This window comes from Canis lupus, chromosome 17, assembly GCF_048164855.1.
Source record: "Canis lupus baileyi chromosome 17, mCanLup2.hap1, whole genome shotgun sequence".
NCBI lineage: Eukaryota > Metazoa > Chordata > Mammalia > Carnivora > Canidae > Canis > Canis lupus.
The window spans coordinates 11,146,784-11,169,162 of NC_132854.1; the positions used below are offsets into that span (position 1 = coordinate 11,146,784).

General features: G+C 36.8%; 1 protein-coding gene across 9 annotated transcripts in view; it reads right to left on the reverse strand.

Moving 5' to 3' along the window:
- PCCA (propionyl-CoA carboxylase subunit alpha) overlaps nucleotides 1-22,379 on the reverse strand; it is a 462,660-nt gene that overhangs the window by 152,559 nt on the left and 287,722 nt on the right. The window contains exon 20 of one of the 9 annotated variants that reach the window (XM_072782482.1): nucleotides 1,228-1,464. The exons of the other annotated variants lie outside the window; for them this stretch is intronic. Coding sequence (XP_072638583.1) covers nucleotides 1,378-1,464 — 87 coding nt within the window. The 3' untranslated portion in view covers nucleotides 1,228-1,377. Of the gene's footprint in view, nucleotides 1-1,227; nucleotides 1,465-22,379 lie in introns of those variants that run through there. 9 annotated transcript variants of the gene reach the window in all.

Genomic DNA, 22,379 nt, shown 5'->3' on the forward strand with positions numbered 1-22,379 from the left:
TCCAGGTATGCATATATGCCCTATTAACTCCCTCATTTTGATCTTTAATATTTGAAAATAATTTCAATAACTGTGTTAAAATCTTATCCATGATCTACATCTTAGTAGTCTCACAGTTGTTTTCTATGGACTGCTTTTTCACTTGACTGTGGGTCAAATTTAATTCTTAAACTGTATGCCAAGGAAATTGTTTTTGTATCCTCAATTGTGGAAATGTTGGCTATTTTTCTGTTATCTTCCCCTGAAAAGGACTGATTTTTATTACAGTAGGCAGTTAAATTACTGGCTGATCACTCTGAAATCATGAAGATTCATCTTTGTGCTGTGATGTCTACCTGGTTTTGCTTTTAGGAACTTAGAAGTCCAAATCCAGAAGTTATTAAAAGTCCTTATTCCAGAAACATAGTGTTTCTTCTAAGACATGGTCCCTCTGGGGTTTTTATGAAAAACTCAAAGGTGTTTACAAGCCCCTCAAATTTAGTGATGCTCAAATTCCAAACATTACCATCTCCTTGGAGGGCAGCAACTGAAATTTCAGCTCTGTTCATTCAGCATTCCAGCAGGATTCATATGCTGGGATTTCTGAAGTCTTTATGCATGCACATTTCAGGAGTCAACCATCTATTTGATGGAAGCTAAATTCAGATACAGAAATCCTCACTCTGTTGCTCTCTTTTGCCATGATATCTCTGCTCAATTTTCAGCGGTTCTTAAAATTCTGAGCATCACTCTTCACGACCTCAAGTCACTGAGATAGTGGCTAACTCCTGAGCTCTGGCCATGCTCTGATACATGCGTGCAATGTTGACTGCCTTCAGGGAAAATGTCATACACATTTGGAGCTCATCCAATGTGTTTTCCTTCTATAAATGCTCAAAATCCATTTGAATTCTGACTGGTTTTAGTTATTATCCAGAGCTTTCAAATTGTTGTAGATCTTCTCTGGAGCTTCTAATTGTTATTTGGAGGAGGGTTAGTTGGAAATAAGTAAGCTACACCACCATTACAGAAACTAAAAATTCTCTATGTTGATTTAACTTTATATATCCCTCACATTGAAAGGCAGAAGAGGAAACAAAGAATGGAAAAATACTCTGGATCACATATATGTACCATTCTTACCCACCAGGTAGTAGCCTACGAACACCTGACATTTTTACTTGTCAAGTTTATTCATGTAACTAAATCGAGAGCAGTCATATAAACATTTTATGAGAAGAAATAATCTTTTTTTTTTAAAAGATTTTATTTATTTATCCACGAGAGACACCACAGCGGGGGGGGGGGCGGGGAACAGAGAGACAGAGACACAGGCAGAGGGAGAAGCAGGCTCCATGCAGGGAGCCCAATGTGGGACTCGATCCCGGGTCTCCAGGATCATGCCCTGGGCCGAAGGCAGACGCTCAACCGCTGAGCCACCCAGGCGTCCCGAGAAGAAATAATCTTAAAGAAGACTTCATCATGCTAGAAAATACAATATCATTTGACTTTAATTTCTAAAATTTAAGCTATTATACCAATAGGAAAGTAAATTCTTGAATATAAAATACATCGTTTTAAAAATGTTAGTTATTTTATTGACACATCATAAATTTAACCCATCTAAACTGCATAATCCAACAGTGATTAGTATATTCAGGGTTGTGTACCCATCACTCCAGGAAATTTTAGGCAACTTTAAAACATTTTTGTAATCCCAAAAAGGAAAATTTGGACCCATTAGCAAGTCACTCTATGATCCCCTCCCCCAACCCCCACAGCCTTACACCACTACTAATGTACCTTCTATTTCTACAGCTTTGCTTATTCTAGATATTTCATATAAATGGAACCAAAGAATTTGTGGTCTATCATGATGCCTTCTTTCATTTAGTATAGTGTCTTCAAATTTCACCCATGCTGTAGTGTTAATACTTTATTATAATTGCATAACATCCCATCCTATAAATATACAGCATTTTATTTAATATTACATATTCATCATGAATATTAGGCTTGTTTCTGTTCACTCATGAAAAATGTCAGTATGAACACTTATATACAACATTTGTATGGACATAGGATTTCATTTCCCTTGAGTATAACCCTGGAGGTAGAATAGCTAGCTGGGTCATGTGGTAATGGCATACCTTTTGAGAAACTGCCAAATCATTTCCAGGTTTGCACCATTTTACTCAAATTCCTACCAGGAATGTATGAGGGTTCCAATTTCTCCACATCCTCACCACACTTTGATATTGTCCATCGTTTTTATTACAGCCACCCCAGTGGGCATAAATCAGTAACTCATTGTGGTTTTGATTTGCATTTTCCTAAGGACTAATACTGCTGAGCCTTTTTTCATGGGCTTGTTGGTTGTCTGTGTCTTTGGAAAAATTTCTATTCATGTCCTTAGACCTTTTTAAAATTAGGCTTTTTATTATTGAGTTGTAAGAGTTCTTTACATATTCTAAACAAAAGTGTCCTAACAACAAATACATGATTTGCAAGTATTTTCTCTCTATTCTGTCTTTTCATTTTCTAGTTGGTGCCCTTGAGAGCACATTAAGTTTTTTTCTTTTTGTTTCTTGTGCATTTGGCATCTTACATAAGAAGTCATCACTTAACCAAAGGTTAGAAAGCTCTTACTTTTAGGACTGTGATTTTTTTTTTCTTTTTAGGTTCATTTTTGTATACGGTATAGGGAGGAGAACAACTTTGATCTTTTGCATGAAGATATCCAATTGCCGCAGTAGCATTTATTGAAAAGATTATACGTAAATACTCTAAATTGTCTTCATACACTTGGTGAAATCAACTGATCATAATGTAACTACATTTGAACCCCCCAATCTATTTATTCCATTGATCAATATATCTATCCTTAGGCCAGTACAACACTGTCTTGATTACTATAGCTTTGTAACAAGTTTTATAATTGGGAAGTAGAAGTCCCCAGACTTTGTTCTTTTTCAAGACTATTTTGGCTATGCTGAGTCCCTTGCACTTTCATATAAATTTTGTAATCAGATGGCCATTTCTGCAAAAAAAAAAAAAAAAAAAAAAACCACAGCTGAGCCTGTGAGAGGGACTGCACAAAATTTGTATGTCATGTTGGTGAATACTGTCAAATTAGTATTAGATGTTCTGATCCATGAATGTGGGAAGTTTATTCATTTAAGCTGCTTTTAATTTATATCAACAATTTGGGGATCCCTGGGTGGCTCAGTGGTTGGGCGCCTGCCTTCGGCCCGGGGCGTGATCCTGGAATCCTGGGATCGAGTCCCACGTCGGGCTCCCTGCATGGAGCCTGCTTCTCCCTCTGCCTGTGTCTCTGCCTCTCTCTCTCTCTCTCTCTCTCTCTGTGTCTCTCATGAAATAAATAAAATCTTAAAAAAAACAATTCATGCAAAAAAATTTATATCAACTGTTTTGTAGTTTTCAGCACACAAATCTTATGCTTCTATTAAAAAATTTAAGCTTAAGTACTGTATTCTTTTTAGTGCTACCATAAACAAAATTGTTTTGTTAATTGCCTTTTCAGTTTGTACACTGGTACGGTACAAAAATAAAACTGATATTTGCATATCATTCCTGTATCTTGCAACCTTGCAAAAGTCATTAGTTCTAATAGATTATTTTGTGAATTCATGAGGTTCTCTTATATCAACCACCTAAGAGTCACACTGTAAGAAGCTGTCACCTTTCCTCGTCCTCTTCACCATCTACTAGTCAGTTGCAAAGTAGCAACCATGCCTGAATGCATCTCCATCCATGTTGGCCAGGCTGGTGTCCAGATGGGCAATGCCTGCTAGGAGCTCTATTGCCTAAAATACAGCATTCAACCCAATGGCCAGATGCCAAGTGACAAGACCAATGGGGGAGGACTCCTTCAACACCTTCTTCAGGGGGAGACAGGTGCTGGCAAGCATGCACTTGAGGCAGTTTTTATAGACTTGGAAACCATAGTCATTGATAAAGTTTGCACTGGCAACTACCTCCAGCTCTTCCACTCTGAGCTGCTCATCACAGACAAGAAAGATGCTGCCTATAACTATGCCCAAGGGCACTACACCATTGGCAAGAAGATCACTGACCTTATCTTAGACCAAATTCAGAAACTGGCTGACCAGTGCATAGGTCTTCAGGGCTTCCTGGTTTTCCACAGCTTTGGAGGGCGAACTGGATCTGGGTTCACCTCCATTCTGAAGGTGAACCAACATCTCCCTATCTCATTTATGGCAAGAAGTCCAAGCTGGAGTTCTTCATTTACCCAGCCCTCACCACCCACCCCCAGGTTTCCACAGCCATAGTTGAGCCCTACAATACCATCCCCACTAACCACACCACCCTGGAGTACTCTGATTGTACCTTCATGGTAAACAATGAGGCCATCTATGACATGTCACAGAAAACTCAACATTAAATATCCAACCTACACTACCAGACCCACCTGATGCCCTATCCTTGTATCCAATTCCCTCTAGTCACATATGCCCCTGTTATCTCTGCTGAGAAAGCCTACCACGAACAGCTTTCTGAAGCAGAGATCACTTATGTATGCTTTAACACAGCCAACCAGTGAAATGGGATCCTCACCACAGTAAATACATGGCTTACTGCCTGCTGTACCATAGCGACACGGTTCCAAAGAATGTCAATGCTACTGTTTCCACCATCAAGACCAAGCATACTGTCCAGTTTGTGGACCTATGCCCCACTGGCTTCAAAGTCGGCATTAATCACCAGCCTCACACTGTGGTAGTTGGTGGAGACCTGGCCAAAATACACTAAGCTGTGTACATGGTGAGCAACACCACAGCCATTACTGAGGCCTGGGCTTCCCTGGACCACAAATTTGACTTGATATATACCAGGCATGCCTTTGTTCACTGGTATGTGGGTGAGGGCAGGGAGGAAAAAGAGTTTTCTAAGGCCCCTGAGGAGATGGCTGCCCTTGAGGACATGGCTGCCCTTGAGAAGGATTATGAGGAGGTTGGTGTGGATCTGTTGAAGGAGTGAAGAAGGAACAGAGGAATACTAAAAGTTAAAAATGTCACAAAGGCACTGCTTCAACAGGGAAGTTTATTCTATTTTGAACACTGGCAGTTTGTGCTCTGATCAGTTAATTTGTGTGTAGCAGTGTATATTTTCATATACAATTACTGACCTAAGCTTTAAAACACAGTGCTTTGTTACAGACCCATGCTTTCTATTTCTTTGATGGGCTTAAAGTATTCCTTGTCTTAAATGGAAAAAAATAAAATAAAAAGATGATTTTTGTATGTGTGTGAATTCCTCAAGATTTTCTAGATACAAGATCAAGTCATTTGAAAATATCACTTTGTTTCCCCATCTTAACACTTTCCATTTTTTCTTGCCAAACTGGCCTAGGAACTCCAGTAAAATGATTAAAAAAAAAAAAAAATTTAACAGACATCCTTTTCTTATCCCTGATCTTAGGAAGAAAACATTCAGTCATATATCGTTAAATATAACATTAGCTGTAGGTTATTTAGAAATGGCCTTTATCATTTCTAAATCTTTCTAAATCTTCCTCATTTCATGAGGGAGTTCCCTTCTATTCCTTATCAGATGAGTATTTTGGGGTTTTTTTCCCAAGAATTTTTAAAAATTTATTTGAGAGAGTGAGAGAGCAGGAACGGGGAGGAGAGGGAGAAATAGGCTCCCCACTGAGCAAGGAGTGTGATGTGAGGCTTGATCCCCAGGACCCTGGGATCATTATCTGAGCCAAAGGCAGAGGCTTAACTGACTGAGCCACCCAGGCACCCCCAGTGAGTGGTAATTACCGTGAAAGGCTGTTGGATTCTGTCAATTTTTTTTACTGCATTTATTGAAATAATTCTGTGATTTCTGTCCTTTATTAATATGGTTTATTACATTGATTTTTGGATGTTGAGCCAACTATGTATTCCTAAAACAAATCTCACACCTGGTTACAGTGCATAATCATTCTATATTCCTGAGTTCCATTTATTTGTATTTTGTGGAAGACTGTTGCATTAACATTTATGAGGGATTTGGTCTCTAGTTTCCATTTCTCATAACATCTTTATCCAATTTTAGTATCGTGATAATACTGCTCTCATAGAATGAGTTGCAAATTTTTCCCTTTTCTATCTTTGGAAGAGTTTGTAAGGAAATGGTATTAATTCCCTTCTAAATACTTCACTGAGTTCACCAGTGAAGCCTTCTAGTCCCAGGCTCTTCCTTCCAAGAAGTTTTGTGATGACTGATTCAGTCTCTTCCAGATCTTTGCAGATTTTCGATTTCTTACTGAGTCTGAGCCCAGAGCCTGCATCTTTTCAGAAATTTCTCCATTTTATAAGTTACCTAATTTGTTGGCATACAACTGTTCAGGTTATTCCCATATAATCCTTTTAATTTCTGTAAGGTCCACATGTACACCTCCTCTTTCATTACCAATTTTAACAACTGGAGTCTTTTTCTCTTGGACAGTCTACCTAAGGGTTTGCATTTCTGCCTATCTGCCCAAGAACCAAATTCTACTTTTACTAATTTACTTTATTGTAGAAAAACAACAGTCTTTTTCATTTATTTCCATTCCAATCTTTAGTATTTCCTTCCCTCTGCTTGCTTTGGTTTAGTTTGCTCTTTTCCTATTTTATTAAAGTAGAAAATGAAGTGATTGGTATCTTTTTTTAAACATAAGTGTTTATAGCCCTAAATTTTCCTCTAAACACTACTTTCAATGCATCCATAAATTTTTGAATGCTGTGTTTTCGTTTTCATCATTTCAAAATCTTTTCTAAATTTTTTTTTATACTTTCTCCTTTAACCCACTGGTTATTTAGGTGTAATTTTCACATATTCGTAAATTTCCCACAGTTGCCTTTTCTACTATTATTGGGTGCTACTGCTAATGTATTGGATCTATCTGGTTTATATTGTTTTTCAGGTCTTCTACTTCCTTGTTGATCTTGTCCAATTGTCATATATCCATTACTGAAAGTGAGGTACCTACAATCTCCAACAATTGTGTTATTTAGTACATAAATATTCATCACAATTATAGCTTTCTGATGGACAGACACCTGTATCATTATAAAATTTCTCTTTGTCTCCAATAACAATTTTTGTCTTAAAGTTATTTTGTCGTGGGGATTGCTGGGTGCAGCGGTTTAGCACCTGCCTTTGGCCCAGAACGTTATCCTGGAGTCCTGGGATCGAGTCCCACATCAAGCTCCCTGCATGGAGTCTGCTTCTCCCTCTGCCTGTGTCTCTGCCTCTCTCTCTCTCTCTCTCTCTGTGTGTGTCTCATGAATAAATAAATAAAATCTTTTAAAATAGAAGTAAATTAAATAAATAAAATTATTTTGTCTTATACTAGTATTAGTAACCAAAAAATTAGTATTACAAATATTTGTCTGATAACCCTGTCATTTTCAACCTATTGTGTCTTTGTGGGTTTTTTGTTTGTTTTTAAAGACTTTGTTTATTTATTGATGAGACACAGAGAGAGAAAGAGAGAGAGAGAGAGAGAGAGAGGCAGAGAGAGAAGCAGGCTCCATGCAGGGAACCCGATGCAGGACTCCATCATCACACCTTGGGCTGAAAGAAGGCCGCACTAAACCGCTGAGCCATTCGGGCTGCCCCCTATTGTATCTTTGAATCTAAAGTGTATCTATTGCAGAAAGCATACAGTTTGATCTTGTTTTTTATCTTGTCATTTGCAATGACATGGATGGCTCTATAGAGTATGATGAAAAGTGCAATGTCAGAGAGACAAATACCACATGATTTCACTTATAGGTGGAATTTAAGGAGCAAAACAAATGAGCAAAGGAAGAAAACAGAGTGACAAACCAAGAAACAGACTCTTAACTATAGAGAACTGATGGTTGGTTCCCAGAAGAGAGGGGGACTTGGGGGATGGAGATTCAAGAGTACGTTTTTCATGATGAAAACTAAATAAATGAATGGAACATTTTAAAAATAATAATAAAGTATGTCTACTGTAGAACCATATAATTTGATCTTGTTTATCCATTCTGCCAATATCTGTCCTTGATTGTCATGCTTGATCCATTTATATGTGATACACTCTTTAAGTAGCATTTATATCTTTTTTTATTAAGATTTTATTTATTTATTCATGAGAGACAGAGAGAGAGAGAGAGAGGCAGAGACACAAACAGAGGAGAAGCAGGCTCTATGCAAGAAGCCTGATGTGGGACTTGATCCCGGGACTCCAGGATCACTCCCTGGGCTGAAAGCAGGCACCAAACCACTGAGCCACCCAGGGATCCCCAGATTTATATCTTTCATTTTGATTATTTCTTTCTATATGTCATGTCTTTTTGGTTTTTCTATTCCTCCATTACTGCCTTTTGTTTAAATAGATATTTTTCTAGTATACCATTTTGATTCTCTTCATTTACTACATTTAAAAGCTATTTTCTTAGTGGTTACCTGGGGGACTACAATTAGCATCTTATGTTCAAACACAGCTTGGAATAATGCTAACTTAACTGCTATATACAGAAAATCTGCTTCACTATATCTTGTTTCCTCCATTCTCATCTGTCCTTTTGTCATACAAATTCATCTGCATATATTGTGCACCCATCAACTTAGAACTATTTCTATCTACTGCAGTTAGCTGCCTTTTAAATCAGAAGAAAAACAGATGTACAAAATAAAAATACATTTACACAGTCTTTTACATTTACTGATGTAGTAATCCTTAACCACTTCATATGTATTTAAGTTTCTGTTTAATGTCTTTTCCTTTCACCCTGAAGAAGTTCTTTTCATATTTCTTGTTGAGTAAATCTGCAGCAATAAATTCTCTTGGGTGTTGTTTACCTGGGAATGTCTTAATGTCTCCTTCACTTTTAAAGGATACTTTTGCTGGATATAGAATTTTTGGGGGACATTCTTTTTTTGTTTTTGTTTCTCTTCAGGGCCCCACTGTTTCTAAGTCCTAATCTTATTGAGGACCCCCCCCCTTTCACAGAGTGGGTCATCATTTTTAACTCTTGCTGCTTTTAAGATTATGTTTGGGGATGCCTGGGTGGTTCAGCGGTTAAGCATCTGCCTTCAGCTCAGGGAGTGATCCTGGAGTCCCGGGATCGAGTGCACATCAGGCTCCCTGCATTAAGCCTGCTTCTCCCTCTGCCTATGTCTCTCCTCTCTCTCTCTCTCTCTCTCTCTCTCTCTCTCTCTGTGCCTCTCATGAATAAATAAAATCTTAAAAAAAAAAAGGATTGCTTGGTTTTTGACAGTGTGACGATGTGTGTAGATACAGATCTTTTTGTGCTTCTAGTTTACCAAGCTTCTTGAATGTACAGATTAACGTTTTTCACAAAATTTGGGATGCTTTTTGCTCTTTTTGTAAGTAAGCAATACACCCAAAGTAGAACTCAAACTCATGACCCTAAGATCAAGAGTCATGTGCTTTACCTATGAGCCAGCCAGGTATACTCGGCTATGATTTCTTTATTGTTTCTATCCTTTCATCTTTTTCCCCTCTCCTTCTGGGACTCAGCATGTATGTTGGTATATGTGATGGTGCCCCATGGGTCTCTGATGCTCTATTCATTTTTCTTCCTATTCCACACACTAGATAATCTCAATTAACATATTTTCAAAATTGTTGATGGTTTCTTTTGCCAGTTCAAACCTATTGTTGAGGTCTCTCCAGTGTACTTTTTCATTGTAGGCATTGTATTTTCGTCTCTAGAATTTTTATCAACATTTTCTTTTAGTGCGACATAGCTGCCATTCTGTTCTTTAATTCTTTACATCTGGTTTCCTTTAGTCCTTTGAACATATTATTGCATAACAAAATACAGCATTTGGACTCCCTCCTGGGCAGTTTCTATTGATTTTTTTAACCTGTAAAAGGAACATACTTCTATATTTCTTTGTATGTCCTGTAACATCTTACTGAAAACGAGACATTGACATAGTGTGGCTAACCTGCAAATGAGATTCCTTTCCCTCACCAGGATAAGCTGCACTTCTCCTCTAGCAGTCTTCAGATTTGATAATTTTTTGTTTAATATCTGGCTATCTGATTCCATTTTAGGCTTCCTAACGGACAGGAACTGTTATTACTCTAAGCCCAAGCAACTTATCACAAGGAGTGCTAGTTGTTATTTTTAGAATAATCTAGTAACTCCAATTTTAAAGGTAAAATGTTATTTATCATTAAAATATATATTCAGGAATTTATTCTACCAAAAGAAAGTAGCCTTTGTGAGGTGGAAGGTCAGGACACTGGTCATCTAGACCAATGTTACCTTGATCCAGGGCCATTCATTACACATGAGCACTCAAGGTATGATATTGGTCTGATACACTGTGAGAAGCCAGAAATTCCAAAGAGTACTAATGATACCTTTTTTTCAAAAGTAAAATAAAAAAAGATAGTATAAAAGAAAAAGATGGGCAGCTTAATTTAGAGTTTAGCCTATAGATTAATGCAAGAACTTTAGTGATTATATAAGGGAATATTAGGATAAAGAGCTACTATGCTAATTTTTTTAATTAACAGTGCTTTCAAACAACATGGATTACTAATCTCTGCTCTTTTTGTACATATTTCTTTGTATTTCTTAGAATATCCAAATTTCATAAAATTTATTCACAGAAAAAATTTCACCAAATCTGTTATTTAGAATAAAGATGGAAAGTAGTTCTATAAAGAGAAACTTAAGTCTATTAAATTCAAAGAATCAAGATCTAAACACATTCATTTTCATCTTCACTAATCTATCATTATTACTGGATTTTTTTTTTAAAGTAGTACAGGCATACTTTGTTTTATTGTGCTGTTTTACTACACTTCACAGATACTCATTTTTCAAAAATAAACTGAAGGTTTATAGCAACCCTACTTCAAGCAAGTCTACCAATACCACTTTTCCATTTGTTCACTTTGTGTCTCTGTTGCATTTTGGTAATTATCACAATATTTCAAACTTTTTAATTATCAGAACTTTTATATAGTGATTTGTGGTCAGTGTTTTATATGGCTCATTGAAAGTTCAGATGATTGTGAGCATTTATTTGACAATAAAGTAAGTTATTTATTTGTTTTTATAAAGATTTCATTTATTTATTCATGAGAGACATAGAACAGAGAGGCAGAGACTCAGGAAGAGGGAGAAGCAGGCTCCATGCAGGGAGCCTGATGCAGGACTCGATCCCAGGACTCCAGGATCACTCCCTGGGCCGAAGGCAAGCTCTAAACCCCTGAGCCTCCCAGGGATCCCCTATTTGACAATAAAGTAATTTAAAGTAAGATGTGTACATGATTTTTTTAGACACAATGCTTTGCGCACTTAACAGACTACAGTATAATGTAAATGTAATGTTTATTTGAGCTGGGAAATCAAAAAATTCATTTGACCAGCTTTACTGTGAGATTTACTTTATTGTGAAAGTTTAGAACCAAGCTCATAATATCAATGAGCTATGCCTGTATACAAGTAAATGTATAAATAGCTGTTAATGAAGATAGTGCCCAAATCAATCTCCCAGAAGAGACTTTTAATCTCATTCTGGTAGATTATTTCATCTATCATCAAATACATAAATCATTACATTTTTAAGTACACACATACACAGAGAAAAGAGCATTATACTGAAAAATCAAGTCTTATCTTCAAAAGATATATTTTTCTATTTGTATTAATTCCATTGCTCTTTTAAATGTATACTTCTCTGACAAATCTCTCTAACTCCCCTTTATATCCTATTTTGGGACAAGGCTAAACATAAATATATACAAATATTCCTCCATTACCTACAGAAAATTGCTTTACACAGATCGGCTAACTTGGATTTTATAAATTTTTGAATTATGTAAATTAATCATCTGACATTTTACTATGAATGTAGTGATGGTGTTGATTTAGTTTCAATTCAAAAATCAAGGATTTCATTATCCTATAAAACATATCCAGAGTTCAAAGTATTTAAGGGGGGTTAAACAAAATGCAAACATTTAATGCAACATTAAGCATGTGAAATAAAAACTTGATTGCCTAAAGAAAGCATGCTATGCTGTTACCCTGGTGACAGGTTAAAAAAGGGATTGTGAGCTGAATAGCTGTATGATATGAAATTAAAATGTTTCACATTGAACAATCCAAAATGAATTGGGAAAGGTTAGAGTAGAGGAGAGAGAAATCAATTCTCCAATGGCAGTAGTGAATGGAAAAGAAGTATGAATAGGATTTGCCAGTGGGGTGCAACAGCTGCCAAATATCCTGCAGCCAAAGAATTACAATAATACTGATGAAGTGTGCAAGAGCTCTTGGAATCATTGCAGGGAACAGAGAAATTCTCCTACAATAATGAGGCTATTCTGTCTTCGGTTCAGCTGTTATAGTGGAATAAAAGAAAAAAATATTTTTAAATGCAATATTCAGCAAAAATTGTATAAATGGGACATCTTAGCCACTTAGTATTGTGTGCTTAACCTCACATACATTTCTAAATCATTCAGGACATACTCATACCAAGTAACTAAAAATATCATAACATATAGTAAAAAGTAACCACACTTAAAGGCTAATGACTGAATTAACATTTTCTCCCTTTTGTTGCTTTTAGGAGACTTATTTGCTCAAATGAAAGAAGGTATTTCCAAAGAAATAGTATGGCTATGTATGTCTGTGAACATATACCCAGAATAGTGTTTTATTTAATTATATAATCAGGAGAACATCAACTTCATTGTCATAATGAAGTAACTTAGCTGAGGGCAAATATGTAACAAGTATGATATAAAGTTGTATTTTATTGTCCTGGATGGTGTTAAGTGTGTTAACAACTTGACACGTCCTTCTAAATTCAGAGACATTTAAGCATAACAACCAACTGCAACTGTACAGCAATACCTGCTTCTCCTTGGCAACTATTTTCACATGGCTGCTTTATTCTGCTTCTTTCCCAAATTATCTTTCAATTCTTACAATATTTTAAAACCTCAAACCCTTATTACCTAATTGAAAATTTAATAATGGGTAAGTGAATTATAAATCTACAACCAGGAAAGGAAGGAAGCAAGGGGGAAAAAAAACCCCAGATAATTGCACATGTCAGGTAAAAATCACTAAAAAATTGATTCTCTATTTTATCAGGAAGCCAGAGGAGGAAAGAAAATACAACATGAGTGTGATTCAAGTGAATATAACTTTCCATTACACAACTCTGGCTAACAATAAAGCCAGGGCAGGCTCTGTGGCCAGTCAATGTCGCTGATACATTCTACCAAGGATCAGCTCCCAGGGGTGACCATACACTGACTCCACACACCCAAAGTCATCTCCCCCGAAGTGAACACTACATGCTTTAAAACCTTTCAGGCTAAAGTCTTTTCATCAGTGTTATTGTTGGCCAAAGCGAAGGAGCTCCTTTTACTGAGTCTTCCACCTCCACTTGAATCTCAAGAGAGGCACTAGAAGCTTTAAGTAGAAACCAGAAAGTGAAAGGGTCTTGTTTGACCACATGCAATCCACGTAGGATCAGTGTTGGAAAAAAATGTCAGGAATCATTCAATTCAACACTGCCATTTCTCAGAAGAAAAAACTGAGTCAAAAGTTGAAGCATTTGTACGGAGACTTGGGCCACCTGTATACTTACTTGGCAGTGGTGCTGAGACCAAAATCCTGAGTCCGGCCACCTCATTCAAAGCTGGCTCCACTGCACCATGCCAAGCACTGACATTTCGGTGATAGCTGAAGGAGCCAAAGGAACCATTTTTCCCTAGCCAAAATGACTGAACAGAGGAGCTGCCATAACATCTACAATGTTAAAAATGGCCCACTTTCTATAAAATCAAAATAAGATATTACATGTATATATAGTTTAAAAAGGTAAATCCTAAGAGTTGCTGGAATTTACACAATCTCCAATTTCTCTCTTCCCACTCATCTCAAATTCCCTTTAATCTACCTCGAACCACCACTTCCACACAACATTCATGAATACTGCCCTCATCAAGGTCTCCTAGAACCTCCACATTGTTAAATTCAATGGTCAATAGGCACTCTTCAAATGTGATGTATTTCAGTTGAATATTTATGCCTCCTTGAACCCTTTCTGCACTTGGCTCTCTGAACTATTTTTCCCACCTATCTCCTCTGCTGTTCCTTCTCAGCCTTCCTTGCTGGATCTGCCTCACCTTCCCAATCTGTTACTGTGGAGTGTCACGGGGCTCAGGCCTAGGACTTTTAGGCCTAACAGTGACCTGGCTTCCCCTTATTCCCCCCTTACAGTTGTTTACAATACTGCAATTACAGGGGGCACCTGGGTGGCCTAGTGGTTGAGCATCTGCCTTGGGCTCAACTCATGATCCCCGGGTCCTGGGATCGAATCCTGCATTGGGCTCCACTGGGAGCCTGCTTCTCCCTCTGCCTATGTTTCTCTCTCTCTCTCTCTCTCTCATGAATAAATACATAAAATCTTCAAAAAAACAAAACATTGTGATCACAATGCCCTTGTTACTACATACAAGTTCTTCTTTGCTGAAGACTCTGCAATGCCTTCCCCATTTCACTCAGTGAAAACCTAAGTCCTTATCCAAACTAACTCCCGTTCTACCACTGCATAGCTTGCTTACTCCTCTTGTTACATTGGCCTCCTTGCTATTTGTCAAAGAAGCCGGGCATACTTTGACCTCAGGGGCTTTGGGTTTGTTTATTTATTTAAGATTTTATTTTTAAGTAATTTCTACACCTAATATGAGGCTCAAACTTATTAACCCTAAGATCAAGAATTGCACACTCTACTGACTGAGCCAGCCAGGCATCCTGACCTCAGGGGCTTTGCATTTGGCGTCTCCTCTGATGGGAAGGTTCTTCTTCTGATACTCATGTGATTTGCTCCCTTCCTCCATTAGGTCTCAGCTTTAAAGTCAATCTTCTCAAAATAATAATAATAATAATAATAATTTTTAAAAAAATTTTTTAAATAAAGTCAATCTTCTCATCCTGCTCATCCTTCCTGCCTTATACTACCCTGTGATCCAAATTAAAATTCTAACTACCCCACCATCCACCTCTAGGAAATTTATAGCCCTTCTCTGTTTTATCACCAAAATTTTTATCATCATTATCATTATAATATCACAGAGTTTATTGACCTGTTTTGTCTATTTACCATCTGCTTAAATGTATGCTCAATGGGGGTAGGATTTTTTTTTAATAATTTTGATCCCTGCTATTTTTTTTAAAGATTTTATTTATTCATTCATGAGAGACACACACAGAGAGAGAGAGAGAGAGAGAGAGAGAAACATAGACAGAGGGAGAAGCAGGCTCCCTGCAGGGTGCCTGATGTGGGACTTGATCACAGGACTGCAGGACCAAGCCCTAAGCCAAAGGGAGACGCTCAACAGCTGAGCCACCCAGAAGTCCTTGTTCCCTGCTAACTTATCTAAATTTTCTAACTCAACTCTTGCAATGACCAATCAAGGATATTATAAGAAATGTGATTATATTTAATATGTGTATATGATTCTGTTACTTAAAACAGAATGGAAGAACACATTCTTAATGCAAGAAAAAAATTTTCTTATCAATTGCTAATATTGATGTTGAAACACTCAAGGCATTTCAGTTAGTAAAAAATAAAACAAGCATGCATCATGACCATTACCATTGAAATGGAATTCTAAAAAAGAAAATTAGGCAAGGATAGCTAAAATTAAATGGGCATGTTAAGTATTTTATATCTCACTTGACATTGACAAAAACTCTTTTAAGACCTACTATTATCTCCACATTACAGATGAGAAAATGGAGTTCAAAACAGATTAAATAATTTATACTAAGATAATAGCTAGGGACTGGCAGAACCAGGGGAAATCCAAGTCTCTGGCACAAAAACTTTTGCTCTTAAACATGAAACTATACTGGAAGTTCTAACAGAAAGGAAGGCATGGAAGACTAAATTAAGTGGTGGTAACTTTAGTTGATTACTCAAACATCTATTTATAATAGTTACCAGAAAATTAGTCCAAGACAATCATAATAACTCAGTTCCCTTTGCAGTGACTGGCTCAGGAATGGGCAGGAGTTTTGCTTCTGGTCAATAAGAACCGAGAAGTAGCTGGTTGGGGAATAGCTGGGAAAGCTGTCCTTACTTAGAGACAGACATAACCCTCAGAACTTAATCTAGATTTGATTCCTGAAACTTCTACAGCTATCCTGTTACCAAAGCCTTATGAAAAAGTCACAGAAAGAAGAAAGTGAGCCTAAAAGAACATGGCATCAGCAGATGAACATACTGAGCTCTGTCTTTTCTCTCCTCTGACCATTCTGCTCACTATGAAGGGAGAACCAGTGTCAGTCTGAAACAGAGTTTCTGTTACCTGTACCCAAAATCATCTTGAATGATTCAGACAGTTACAGGATTGTCCCTCTTAAGATCAAGTACAAAGGTATTATAATAGATATTTTAAGTTTAGGAAGAAGAATTATTACAAAAGAAATACAAATAATAAGGTAATCAAATTCATGACAGCAACAAATGGTGGTTGCCCAAGGGCTCGAGGGAAGAAGAAACAAGGCATTCAATGAGGGTGGAATTTCAGTTCTACAAGATGAAAACTTTCTAGAGATCTGTCTATGCATATAGTTAACACATATGTATTGTATACTTAAAAATGATTAAGATGGTAAATTCCGACTTTTTTTTACAATTTAAAAAAGATACACAAATATCATTAGCTTCTCTTTACCAAATCAATAATCATTTTTAAAATGAGAAAAATATCTCATCCATAATATAATAACCTAAGAATAATGACACAAAAACATAAACTAAGAATAACAAGAAATTAACCCTTATAATAAAAAATTATAAAGCTTTAATTAGGGAATCAAAGAGACTCTGATGAATACAAAGCCATATATTTTAGGTAAAACTTTAACATATGATGTTTATCCTACCCTAACTTACTATAATTTTAAGGTAATTTCAATATCAAAGTGCCTTCAAAGCTCAACTAGAAGAATGATCAACAAATTTTAGGAGAAGAACATAATAAATTATTAACATAAGAATAGAAGGACAAAAAAAAAAAAAAGAATAGAGGGACAAATGAAAATAAAGAGAAAAATTTAGAAATCAGACCATAATATATCTTAAGAATTTTGCACAGGATCAAGGTAACATTTATAATTAATAAGGAAAGGACAGACGTGTGACTATATGGAACTAATTCTAATAAAACAAAGAAAAAAAGACAAAACACAAAATGGACTCTTAACTACAGAGAACAAACCAGTGGTTACGGAGGGGGGCGGGGTATGAAACAGGTGATGGGGATGAAGAGCACACTTAACATGATGAGCACTGAGGAATGTATGGAAATGTTGAATTATTATATTGCACATTTGAAACTAATATAACAATATATGTTAACTATACAGGAATTAAAATTTAAAACAATGTAACTGATTCTACTGGTTAACTATATGAAAAAGTAAAATTCGATCTCAACTTCATTTCAGCCTACAAAATAAATTTGAAATATGAAATACCAGTGTAATAAACTACAAAAGAAAGGAAATAGAATACAATAAGTGATATATTGATATAATCCTAGGTCCTTTTAAGAAAAGAAGCAAACTAAAAAACCACAAAGAAAAAGAATGATATAAGTAACATTAAAAACACACCCTACTGGTATCCCATTTGCTGGACTGTAAGACAAGACATCTCAGTTATTTCAATGAAGAGAATTAGACCCCAAATTCTACTTTCTTGTCATATAATAGTTACCTGATATAAACAAAAAAGGCATTTCTCATTCTTTATGGATTTTGCTTAAGGTATTTCCTTAGTTTTATACTACAATATAGAATTTATTTTTTATTTCTTTATAACAAATTGGGTAAAAATTTTGGTACTGAAACATAATTACACAGGATCAATTACTCTAATAAAAACTTTATGAAACAGTACAGAATACACATGATACCCATATACTGGTAAACTTAAGCTTAAGATAAAGTAACATACATAAAGTCACATTACCTTTTTTTTTGTTAAGATTTTATTTAGTGATTCATGAGAGACACAGAGACATAGGCAGAGGGAGAAGCAGACTCCTTGCAGGAAGCACGATGTGGCACTTGATCCCAGGACTCCAGGATCACGAGCTGAGCCCAATGCAGACCCTCAACCACTGAGCCACCCAAGCATTCCTAAGGTCACATTACTAATAAGTTGTATAGTTATTACTAAATACCAGACTTCTAAGTTCTAGTTTTTTCCACTAAAGCAGAATGTATTTATGTAACATATGCATACCTACTGAAATGGTGGGGGGCGGGGGTTGTGCATGCAGGAGTCACACAGGTGAAAGAAAAAAAGGAAAGAGGAAGGAAAGGGAAGGGAGGGGAGGGAGATGGAGCGGGGAGAGAGAAGGCATGGGTGCATAAGCATACACTCACTGCTGTTAACTGAATATTAGTGTCTTCACTCCAAAACTCCTATGTTGAAGTCTAACACACATTGTGATGGTATTTGGAGGAGGGGGCTTCTGAAGATATTAGGTCATGAGAATAGAGCACTCATGAATGGGATTATGCCTTTATAAGAGGAGGCCAGAGAGCTAGCTTGCCTGCTTTCCACCATATGAGGGTATAAAAAGTAGTTTTTCAGCCACTTACAAGAGAGCCTTCACCAGAACCCAGCCATGGCTGCACCCTGATTTCAGGCTTCCAGCCTCCAGGGCCGTGACAAATAAATGTTTGTTATCTAAGCCACTCAGTCTATGGTAATTTGTGAGAGTGGCTCATACTGAGACACTCATGTATATTTGTCTTGCTATCGTTGGACATATAAAGGCATACTACTTTGAGAAATAGGTTGGAATATTTTATAAAGAAAAGGCTGCCAAATCACAATGAAGAAACCCACTTATAACCTACACATAAGTGAACTCGAAATGAATTAAAGAGTTAGATATTCCTGATTTTCCCAATAGTTCACATGTAAGTGTTTAGGAATTTTTTTTTAAAGATTTCTTTCTTTATTTGAGAAAGAGAAAGAGATAACAGGAGCAGAGAGAAGGAGGAGAGAATCCTTGAGCAGACTCCCCACTGAAGGCAGAGCCCAACATGGGGCTTGATCCCAGGACCCCAAAAATCATGACCCCAGCGGAAATCTACTTGGCCACTCAATCAACTGAGCCACCCAGGTGCCCCATAAATGTTTAGGAATTTGATGAACACATTCTCTGGGAAATGGTGAAAAGTACAAAGAAAGAAAGAAAATGAAACAAACAAGCAAAAAGAAGCCAAGAAGATTTGATTAATTTACTACATATCTGCAGAAAGAAAAAAAAAAAAAAACTTTTGTAAAATCCATGGAATCAACGTTTACTTTGAAACACCTTAAAACAGCTTTAATACATAAAAACAGAGAGCACTTCCCACATCCACCTCAGTGCAGCTTAGCCTTTAAGACTGACATCTAAATAGGAGTCAAGGGCTTAACTCTGAGCCACACCCTCTGACAACTTCTTATAATATACAAGGTAAGTGAATGCAAAACAGCCCTCTAGTAGGGAGGAGATTTGATCACCAGCCATTCTACCACCAGGAAAGTTGGTGCAGCTCTCTCTAGAACTAATCATTACATGATAAATTAGACAGCTTAACAGAGAGTAATTATGGAATTAGGAAATGTAAGTGATAAAGCTTAAGAAAGGCTGGAAGACTACTTACTTAGGTATCAGATCTAACAAAAGGTGCAGAAATAACAGTGGGGATGGCAGACATACAGAAGTTTAGAGAAAGCACATGGTGTTCTCACTAGCACCTAAGAAGCTTGGGATGGCAGAGGTGGACCCCAACCAGAGTAAAGGACCAATAGGGCCTCACTCAGAAAAGTGAATCCTGACCTGTGAGCAGCATTTGGTTCTACAGGCATCTTGAGCATAACAAATGAAATATTACTGAAAAGGACTGAATTGTTTCCTTCAAAATTTTTCCTCTCATCATCATCTGTTAGTGCAACAAATTATTGTCCACAATGCTGACAAAATCACTTTAGCTTCAAATAACATGAAGTGATTGATACAACTTTCAAGGATTCATTCCTGTCAATATAAGTGTTTTGGAATAATTATTATGTACTTATGTAAAAACTTAAATTCTGTTTACCAAATTTATTTATGGTCATCCAAAGAAAAATCACTATTGTTTCTGATGTTAACTTTTTTGCCCTTAAAATGCACTATCTTCTTACTATCCAAATACTATGAGTACATATTGTCAGTGTCTTTTTCCAAGTCATAAATGATGAAAGAGCAAAATCCATAGAGATACTGGAAAAATAAGATCGGCAGCCAAAACAAGCCACACAAAGGAAGGGCTGTGGGCTACTGGATTTGAAAGCATAAACATTACATGAGCACACCCATGACTGAGCAATGTGCAGCCACACCTGGAGGCTGACTCTTAGACTCCAACCCCAAACCAATGATGAAAACAGGCCTCCTAAGCCAAAATGTAAAGATTCAATCACCTACCATCAGCTTTGATGTCAGAGACCCTTTCAAGCAAACAAGCAAAAATAACTCAGGTTCACTTTGCCTAAGCAAGATCATACTCTGTCAAATAAATCAATATATTTTGCTTGATATCACAGATCTCTGTTGTCATGGGTAGTACCTATTTCACAATAAGCTGGCTTACACATAAATAAGTTTCAGAGAAAATAAACTCACCAAATTCATATCATTGTTATATAGGTAAGACATGCACAATTATCTATATAACTGAACTTCTGGCCTATATATTTCATTAAATAATTTTTTCCAACTTTTAAAGGGTAATTAGGGCCACCTGGGTGGCACAGTCAGTTAAGCATGGGACTCTTAGTTTCAGCTCAGGTTGTGATGTCAAGGTCATGAGATTAAGCCCCACATCAAGTTCCAAGACGGGCTCTGCACTCAGTGAAGAGTCTGCTTGAGATTCACTCTCCTCTTCCTCTCCTTCTCCCTCACCCTCTGCCCCTCCTGCTCATGTGTCCTCTCTAGGATAAATAAATAAATAAATCTTTTTAAAATTTAAAAAGAAAGGGGGTAATGAATTCAACAGTAATGTATAGAGGAGGATGATTCTGGGATGATGGTAGACTATGAAGTTCCAGGAATCTGTCTCACCACCTAGATGACAATTACATTGGCAGGATATCTCTGATAACTAGTTTAGAACTCCACTCCAGTAAAAGGCTCACAAATTTCAGGGGAAAAGTTGGATGACAAACTGCAATCAATTTTCATCAACTTCAGGACTGACTCCGGTAGCAGCTATTCATCCCCCCATCCCCAGTCAGCAGCAGGAAACTGTGCAAGTGTTCCTGGAGCAGCTTACACACAGTTTGTGGAAGCCAGGGTGGGCAAAAGAAGGACAGTGTCCCTCCAAATACTGGGGATCTGTGCTATGATAACTGATTGCTCTTCTGATCACAGAGGTCCAGAAAAAAAGGTGGGTAGACATTGTTACTGCACCTCCTCCCAATGTGAGCCCTTCTTCTCTGGCTAAAGTGAGTTCCAGGGGACTTAAAGGGTCAGTACCTCCTTTTTCCTCCATTTGTTGCTTTTTTCACTTTCAAGAGCCAGACACTAAAGACTATTACATTCAAAAATGACCACATTTATGAGGAAAATTAGCGACCACACATGTGCAGAAGAATGCTCAGAAAATACCTGAGAAGACCTTAGATATACATCTCAGGCTGATTCTTGACACAGAGACAGCCCTCAACAAATAAACAGAAATAACAACAACATCATAAGAGTAAACTTTAGGGAAGGAGGATAATCTGATTTCCAAAATTATTACATTATTAGATTCAAATGTCCAGTGTTCAACAACAAAAAATCACAAATCATAGACAAAAAGAGAAAAGCATGGCCTTCTCAAAGAATAAAAATTAGCAGAATATGACCATGAAAAAGACCTAAAGGCAGATATGGTAGACAAAGACATTAAAACAACTCTCTTAAAGATGCTAAAAAAAACTAAAGGAAGATGTGGAGATAGTCAAGAAAACAATATGTAAACAAATGAAAATATTAATAAAGAGATTAAAAACCCACAAGGAAATTGAAAAATTCGAGAGCTGAACAGCATAACAATTGACATGAAAAACTCAGGATTGAAAAGCAGATTTGAGCACGCAGAAGAATCAGCCAATTTGAAGACAAGAGAAATTCTCAAGTATAAAGAAGAGGAAGATTGAAGAAATATGAACAGAACCTAAGGGTCCTTTGTGATACCATCGAGATGACTAATGTACATGTCATGGAAGTCCCAGAAGTAGAGAGAGGAGAGGGTAGAGAAAATATATGAATAATGGCTGAAAACTTCCCAAATTTG